The sequence below is a fragment of the Embiotoca jacksoni genome, unplaced genomic scaffold (genome assembly GCF_022577435.1).
Source record: "Embiotoca jacksoni isolate LCO1_2020_lvr unplaced genomic scaffold, fEmbJac1.0.p SCAF_9, whole genome shotgun sequence".
Classification (NCBI taxonomy): Eukaryota; Metazoa; Chordata; class Actinopteri; family Embiotocidae; genus Embiotoca; species Embiotoca jacksoni.
Genome location: NW_027185447.1, coordinates 12,225,192 through 12,234,551, shown reverse-complemented (window position 1 = coordinate 12,234,551; position 9,360 = coordinate 12,225,192). Strand labels below are relative to the sequence as shown.

At 41.0% G+C, this 9,360-nt stretch overlaps 1 protein-coding gene across 1 annotated transcript; it reads right to left on the bottom strand.

The window, feature by feature from the left end:
• Positions 1–6,102: 6,102 nt before the first annotated feature.
• Positions 6,103–8,330, bottom strand: ngfa (nerve growth factor a (beta polypeptide)). Its single transcript, XM_069141021.1, has 2 exons — positions 8,253–8,330; positions 6,103–7,338 (listed from the first exon to the last, which is right to left on the bottom strand). The coding sequence occupies exon 2, from the start codon at positions 7,325–7,327 to the stop codon at positions 6,437–6,439; it is 891 nt and encodes a 296-aa protein (XP_068997122.1). The 5' UTR covers positions 7,328–7,338; positions 8,253–8,330; the 3' UTR covers positions 6,103–6,436.
• Positions 8,331–9,360: the final 1,030 nt, after the last annotated feature.

The window sequence follows — 9,360 nt, the reverse complement described above, 5'->3', positions numbered from 1 at the left end:
TTATCTGGTTAGACATTTAAATCAGACAGCTCCTACATCACTGAAAGTTTCCACATGACAACAGTGTAAGTTGCTTATTGGAGGAGTGTCTTCACAAGTCTCATGCTCATGGATAGACCCTGTAAACTCAGATTTTAGGTGAACACAAAGACAAACTTTCCACCTTTTGCAGATGAGTGTAAAGAAGAGGCTTTTATTGTCAATATCTGACTATCCATCACTGTTTACAGTAAAGATTAACATCCAAAAGCTCCATGCTTGAGTGAAAGGGGTCTTCAAATTGTAAAATCAGAAAAAATGATTACAAATACAACTAACCTTTTAGAAAAGAAGCATATCGACAGGTAATACTCTGAAAAAATGTGTTTCATAACCGACTCATTAGTGATGTTTGTATTGTTTTCTTGTACTGTATGCTAAAATGTGATTCCTCTAGCATATGGTAGTTTTAGTTAAATAAAAAGTTGACTATATTGCTCAGGTTTATGATGAGACAACATATAAATGCCATCATGCACACATGAAGTATGGGAATCAGCGAGTAAACAAGGGGACGTCTGGCTTCTATGTTAGAGGTTTAAAAAGACCCATTTTGGTTTGTAATCACATTATTAGATAACAGGATTTACTCCATTTCCTATTACACTGAAAACATGATGCTGTGGAGACATTTCCTATCTGCAACAGCTGAACAACCTTTCATGTACATTTAAACCAGATTCCTTTACAACAATATACAGTAAGCCTCTAAAAGAAAGAAAGAAAGAAATGTTCAAAAATAAAAATCTAGGAAATAAGTGGCTGAATTTAAAAAAAAAAAAGTAAAACTAGCCGTGGAGGGACGCGTTAAAAATCTTAAGTTCATACAAGTTCATCATCCACTTTCCTTCACATTCAACTTAAATAATATATTACATGGTTAAAGTTGTAATAAAAACCTGTTTGAACAGTTAAGTCCCTGGAAAATGTAAGTCTTTTTACCACACCAGAGGTTATAGCTTCTTTATAAACAAAATACATTTTTATGGTGTCACAGCATGCATCGCTGAGTTAAGTATGCAGTTCAGGTTGTTAATGTTAATTCCTTTGCTACTGTTGGGTCAAAACAACCCTCTTGGGGTTTTCTACCTTTGAGTACGAGGTAAAGTCAAACGAGGACTGTGAACTCAGAACGCCCCTCTTGTTCCTCGCTGCATTTTCCAACCAAGCGCAACGTATCATAAGCGAAGCACAAAGATGATACAAATGAAATCTACTCTTAACGAAATGGAAAGAGAAGTCCCTCTGCTGGATTTCTGTCATCAATGACTATATGAGCATAACTCCGGACCAGCACCATCAACATAAATATTTTCCATGCACAACCATGGAGAGAGCAGGGGGAACATAGCTCATTTTATCACTGGCAACCACGCACTGCTTCGAAAATGTCCTTACAGAGAAAGAAAGTGATCTGCCAAGTTAAATGATGGAGGGAGGACGGGGTCAGACAGGAAGGACATGATGGAGACAGAAGGAGAGAAGAGCTACACCAAACGCTTAGATGACGTATTGATGCAACTGATTGCAAATTAAATCATTTGAAACTTCAACCTGGTGCTCTAAAACTCATCAGGGAAATTGAAGCCACAGAAGAGCACACCAGATAGAGTTTGCTTTGGACGCAAACCAGAGTGGGACCAAAAGAGGAAAAGGCTGATAAGACCATGGAGTCGCAGCTTGTTGGTTGTTGTTGGCGTTTGGTGGCTCGGTTGCTATGTGCTTCCAAACATGTGAACAAGAAAAATGTGCGCAGGTCATAGCTGAAAATAGAAAACAAATAGCTGAGGAGCTCATTTATAGCTCAACATGATATTCAATGGCTCCGTCATGAAGTGGGCATGGTCTACGAGGGCTCTGCTTTTTAAGTATACAGATAGGTTGATGTTGTGTTTGACTATATTTTGATTTAATGTTGTGTCGGACATTTAAACAGACCGTCTAGGAAGCTGGTTGTGGTCACTCAGAATTTGAGTTCAGGCCAACCTTTTCCTCTCGTTTCTTGCATGGGCAGGGTCGATAACAGCAGTTGTTATTTTGCCTGTTGTTCCACCCATGTCTGGGTCAGGGCTGCCTGATGAGGTCATCATTGATTGACTGTTATATCTGTCAGCTGTACACAAAATGCGGCGCTGTACAAGTGTTGGGCTATTTTAATTTGTTTAAAATATAATGTTATTCAGGTTGTGATCACAACACTAAAGCTCATCACAACAACTAAATTGTGGGAGATTAAAAGGGAATGAGGTTTTGTATGTGTGGCAGCACAGCACCATCTACTGGTCATACCGACAGTTTATCTTTGGTCATATACAGTACAGATGCAGCTTTTTACAGATAATAAGAAGTTAGTGCCCTTTTCCAAAGCTCTTTGATAGCATCTGTACATCTTCACTGCCTTCACCTGTTTAGCTACATGACCTTAAAATAAAAATTGTTTTTTAGAAAAGTGTAAAAGACAGGGGAAGTTTATGATAAAAGTTAATATGCAAAACCATCCTCTGCCTCTTTTCTGAAGACTGTGATTTCAGCCTCATTTTTCTCTCCTTATATTCAAGTTATTTCCATGTATAACTTAACAGTGACTGCAGCAGAATCAACAGGAAGCAGGGCACTGTTTATAGACTGCGCCGCCTGTTTACAGCTCCTGCCAAAGTGAGAGGTTATCTGAGGTCTGGTGAAAAACCTCTGATCAGACAGCCTCGCTGCAATGAGATTTCCTGGCAACACATCCACAGCTGAAGAGCACCGAGTGTAATCTATGAAAGCAGCGGCATTAGTGCAGGTGAGAGCACAGCCGAGGCATCTGGGGAAGGTGATGATGTGAGGAGAGGTGCAACTCTTACTGAGAAGAAAGAGAGCGGGAGAAAGAGAGATGGCTCTGTAGCAGCCCTCTTAATCATAGGCACCAACTCTAAAAAAACATAGTTTTCTGAGTGACCACAAGAGGGTAGCATCTTTCTTGCCAAAAGAGATATTGAACAGAGCTACAGTGTGATGGGGGAGATAACATGTTCTCTTCATCTAATGTGGATTTCTCAGCCTGGCATCAAATCCCTGGTAAAACCAGAGATGATCTGAAGTGCACAGGGCTGACAGACAAAGCAAAGAAGGCAATCGCTGAGGGAACTTGAGCTTCAGCAATGTTTAAGACCTTATATTTATTGTGCCAGTTAATTTGTTGTCATGTGAGAAATGGCAAAATTGCTTGGTAATGTGTACCACCAAAGCACACAATGTGATAAAATGATAAAAGTCTGCACTGTTACTTATCTTTTAGAGGATCACTGTTGTTAAAAGCATCTTCTTAAATAAGTTTGTGTTTAGCCAAGAGGGCGGATTAAAGGAAGCTTGCAGCTAAATGCTGCTCATGCTCCCCCTGGTTGAGAAACTGGGCCATTGCACCATTCTTAGGGTTTTTGTTATGTTTAATACAATCTAAGAAAGATACATTCATACATATTGTCCTGATGTTTGATCTTTCACACTGACTTATAAAAGATGACAGAGATACAATAAAAACATTGCATGACAAGTCACTGAATATACAGTCTGAGCAGAGTCTAAGTCCTGTTGAATACGGTCGCATACACAGAATGAACTAGTAATTGTGGCATGTGTAAAAGTTTGGTCAACCAGGGGCCATAGTCACAAAAACTCTTAGAATCCTCTCAGAGAGCTCTTAGCTGACTGATGAGTGATTTCAGAGAATACTCAGAGCAACTCTGAGCAAGGAAAGGACAGAAACTCTCATCTTAGCGAGGAGGTGTGGGTGACCCCTGTTGTTAGGTGTGACATCCTTTTAAATGATGTGATTGGTTGATCAAAAAAAAAAAAATGCACTCATGGTGAGAAAGGGCAGTGACATCCGATGGAAATTAAATTAACTGCGTTTTTTGGTCGAGTGATCACTGCTGTTAAGGTTGCGACAGACTCAAGCCATTTTTCCAGTCACCAAATATGTTCAAGCTGCGATTACTTTTATTTCTGGCGTTATTTCTGCGAGTAGGAGAAGTGAACTTCACGAATGAGATCGACCACAAACATCATCCCTGCACAATATCATTTGTAGCGTTTTAGCAGTGTGCCATCATTCAGCATTTGATGAATATTTCTCTTACCTCTTCGTACTGAAGAAATTCTTAAACCTCTTAAAAGTCCTCCTCCTTGCTCCTAAGAGGTTTTTCAACTTAAGAGCTGTTTTATGGGTTAAGATGCTTTGTGAATAACTTTTATCTTTACAAGGATCTACTCCTAACTCTAAGGGAAAATTCTCAGAAAACATCACAAATCTAAGAATTTTCTCAGAATTTCGTCACCCGGAGTAACTTTTTAGCTTCGGGAATCTTTGTGAATACGACCCCAGCTCTGACATATCTTTAGACTTCCTTGCACACAGCATTTGGCCCAGATGGGCACCTGAATATGTCTATCAACTGTGGATCCCTACAAACACATGAGCCCGGTAATGAGAAAGAGAAAGAGAAAATCGAGTGAGAGGAAATGTGATAAATACCTTTAAAAAAAAAAAGTGGTGTTAGGGTTGTAAAATTGTACTGGCTGAAAACTAAATAAACAAAACCACAAACACCAACAGCTGACTCACTGGTAATGGTGATAAGTGGTGGTGAACAAGTAATGACGTTCTTCCAATGAGAAAACGTGTCAGAAGCACTTTAATAGAAGGAAAAAATAATAGTTTGTTGACCAGTTGCACTTTTTTTTTTGCCCTGTTTTATCATGGACATTTTAATAGTTACCTGTGTTTTAGAGACGCGTTGCCTAATGCTAATCATAAACACCTGGCACGACAAACGGTTGAGCCAGGTAACCTGCTCGTTGATAGCTTCTGCTTACCGGAAGTTCCGGACTTCCTCCAGCTGACCACCACCACCACCACCATCATCGGTCACGGTGTTGAAGAAGGTCCTGCGGCAACATGTCAGTCTGCACACTTGGCAGATTCTGCTTGAAGGGCTCGTCCTCATTGGCCCGTTTTGTCTCATCTATTTTGGTACTGATTTGCTGTTTTTTAAAAAAAAAAATTTATTTAATTTTTTTTTTTTTTTTATTAGTCTTAAGGGATAGGGGTTTAAAGTTGTGATGGGCCTGACCAGTGTCAATTTGCCTGAGGGTCTGGTCCTGTCCGTTTTATTGTTGTCAATATTCTTTGCACTTTGAGAAGTGCTTGTGACGCATTTATATGGAGCAATGTCCTATTCCCACCCTTTACAACGTAGTGCATTTTAATTTGTGTCGTAATGATTTACCCTTTACTTGTAGGGGCCTGAAGAGGTAAAATGAAACATCATCTCACAATTAAAAGGCAAAGATTAGACAAAAGTTAAACATAATTATGCACATTAAAGTTGACATTTTCTGTTTCTATTTTTACATCACCATTTCTTTGCTCCTTAGATTCATCCTCTCATCCCTTACAGGGCCTAAACACAGAGACTGTGATGTTCAATCCTGCCCTAACTTATTTTGGGAACACTTGGTGGCAGAAAATGTAATTATATATGGTCATAATTATAATCATAAAGCAAATATGAACAACAACTAGTGTGTTGTTTGGTCTTCAAAAAGGAAATGTGTTGCTGTTTTGTCACCAAATGCTAAAATAAATTTCACCAACCAGTCAAAACTTTTGTGTATTTTTTAGTAATGGTTAGGTAGGCAATGGCAAGTTTATCAAAGGTTTTGACAAATACATGAATAAGAAACAGCTTCCTGTTGTGTCTGGAAATTATGCATTTTAGAATGGTGAGAATTTACAAAACTCGTAAATATGCCGGCTATAATGCCAAAACCATGGGCTGCATGTAAAAAACAAACCTATAGAATTAAAAGGAACTGCAGAGGTGAATGAGAATTCTAAATAATAATAATAATAATAATAATAATAATAATGATCTAATAAGGCAGCTTTAAGGCCAAAACGTGACCATAAACACGATCTTAAATGGACACAACAAACCAGGCAAGTACTGAGGTGTTTAATAAATAACAGCATGAACAACACAACAACAATAACATCAACATTAAAAGCTTGAATTCATTTTGTATATATACACATACAGTATATATTTTCATATTTGACTGTATAAACCATAAATATGACATGCAGTCCTCATAACTTAAAACAACCAGGACTTCTCTGACTGAGGTAGGGTCAGGGGCCGAGGGGTCGGATGGATGAAGCTGTTCGTCTGTGTGTGTGTTTGTGTCCGTTCGTGTTTAAGTGTGTGTGGACTGAATCGTCAGTGTGGGTGTATGTTTGGAAGTGGAGGGAAAGGATTACAGTATTGGCAATAGAGCTGCAGTGGCTGTTTAGGAGAAGTGTGTGTGCTTGGTTCATAGTTCAGTGGTCAGGAATCGTTGTCTTCCTCCTCAGTCAGCGCCCAAGTCTTCCCGCCCAGGACTTCCGGCTGAGAACACACACACACGCGGCGTTGATGCGGATGAAACGCCAGGCTGTCCGTTCCTTGAAGGTGGTCAGGGCACTTACAAATATGTGTGTGTTGGTGCAGTAGGAGTTCCAGTGGCGGTTGTCAATGCCAAGACAGCCCGAGTTGCCTGATTTGGAGCCTTGCTTGCCACCCTTTCCCCTGGACTGGCCCACATTTACAGTCCCGGAGCGCCTGTGCGTGGGGGATCGACAGGTGGTCTCATAGAAGAACTGTTTCTTCACCACGTTGTTGATTGTAACATTGGGCAGCACTGTCACCTCATTTCCAGCTATGTCTGTGGCTCGTGTCAGGTTGCCCACCCAGGTATTCATGCTGTCACATACTGAGTACTCTCCTCGGTGCGTGGTGTGCGAGCCTGCACTGCGCCTTACCCTTACCCCCCTCATCCCTTCAAAGTCATAGCCCTCACCTTCCAGCGCATCATGCGATGGGGGCTCCTCGCTGAAGACAACTCGGGGTGAGGAGCGGTAACGTCTCTTGGAGAAGAGCTTGGGGTCCACCACTGGGATGGAGGGGTCAGGGGGGGAATTTGAGGTTGACTGCCCCACAACAGGGCTTCTGTCCTGTGTGTGTGAAGCTGCCCAATGGGGCCTCTTGGTCCTGTGGTGGCTGGTCCTATGATGCTGCAGAGAAGTGTGGTCTTCAGAAAGGTGGTCCCTAGCTCCTGTCTGCTGCTGTCCTGCTCTGTGATTGGCTGCCGTCTGCTGTCCTACTTTGTGGTTGGCTGCCCTGGCGCGCCGGGCAAATCCACCTCCCATGTTCAGTACAGCCTGGACGCCGATCAGGAGGAGCAGGACCAGTGGTGACGACCTCATGGGCACACGTCCTGGACCAAACCCAGGAAGAGAAATAAAATCTCATTATGGTACACAGATGAAACTTCTATCAGACTGAAAGACAATAAGTTAGTAACTTATCAAGTAAAAACAACAAATGCACATTTCTTTCCAGATTAGTGTTCAACCTGTGCTGCACTGACACGGTGCGGAGCAGACACAGGTGAAGAAGACCGAGGAAGATTGTCCACTCATTAATTGATCACATTGATAACGTCGTTCTCTCAGACAGATTAAAAAATAAATAGATAAAAAAAATGATGAAATGGATCGCCAAATATACTTTGGCGGTCGTCAATATACCTGGGCGGCCTGCCTAAGTAGGTCTATGTGTGGGAAGCGCTGCGTATTGCTCTAGCGTCCTGTGCCTATTCAGAGTTGGTTCCCGCGCTACTGGTAGTTCGCAAGCTACAGGTGGGAAACCCCCATTCTAGAAAGATGATCCAGATACTCAAATGTGAGGATTTTTTTTACTTTTATGTTTACAGTTATGTGACTAGCAAGCAGACAGTTGACAGTATGGACATTATGACCTCACAGTTTACTCTTATTGCTACACATGCCAAAACTGTTAAATTGTGGTCTTAACTCTGATTTATGTTTATGTATAAGTTCATGTATGTGTTAAAAGCTAAATGTTTGATTCACTTGGAGAACATTCTTTCTTTCAAGTAATAATTAGTTGCAGCCCTAACATGTATACTGCATATGTGCTGTATGCATATCATCGTGGTGGAAGGTGTAAATCAAGCATAATTTGTATTTTTTTCACAGATCTTTTTTGTCAGCTCATTGCTCAGGCTGAGTAGCAAATGTTTTGTCCATTTTCACCACCACAGGACAGTCTTTGGCCCTCTGAATGTGTCTTGTTTTGCGTGTTGCTGTGGTGAGTGTTTATATGTACCTGTGGAATGTGTCCAGTTGAAGCGGGAGCCCCTGTGGACTCTAGAGCCAGACTCCAATGCAGTCCGGGCCCCTCATGCCTGCCTTCTGGACCCCCTGAACTACAACTCTGCAACACACACACACACACACACACACACACACACACACACACACACACACACATAAACAGGCTAAATACTTGTGCAAACGCTGCTTTACTAAAAACCTTGAGTGTTATATTATGTATAATGAGTACTGATAATTTAATAAATATATCTGCTGTAATTTGAAAGGCAAATCTGTTACTCAAGAGCAGTATCCAGGCTTTTATTCTTATCACCTTAGAATCTGTTTCCCACTTCCTATTAAAAGGAACAAGAAAATATTAAGTGGAACTCACGCTATACAGCAGTTATTTTACTTTTCAGACAGACACACAACATTAAATTGTAAAGTGCTAGTAGAAAGTCGACAGTGACATCGGTCAAGATGATAAACATAGCAGAGAAGCTGCACACACACACACACACACACACACACACACAATTCATCATGATCTGACCTTATCTCATGCGACGCACACACACACACACACACACACACACACACACACACACACACACACACACACACACACACACACACGCACACGCACACTCACCATGTTTAACTCTTGGAGTTTAGATTTGCCATACGTTGGAATGTGAGGCATTTCACACCTCATTAGATGTTACATATTGAACGTGAAGCACTCCGACATGCACCAATAATAGAGGATGTTAACACATGCAGACACATACAAACTTAGTCGTATGTGCAGTGACTTTCTGGACACACATGCTGTACATGTGCATGTGGGAATGCATGTCAGGCTGTTTTTATGAATAGTTTGCATAGTTAGGTGCTACAAAGTGTATGAATACATGCACCTCCTCCCACACAAACACTCAGTAGGTCACTGAGGTGACTTGAAACTAGCATGTCAGTATTTTGGACTTATCTGTAGCATTCTGTAAAATTCATCTTACTGGTATGGTTCTGGAATTCTTCAAAGTTTATTAGTGTTGAAAATGTTTTAATGTTATATCTAACTATCTTGCTGTGAGAGACGCGACATTCTGGCTTTG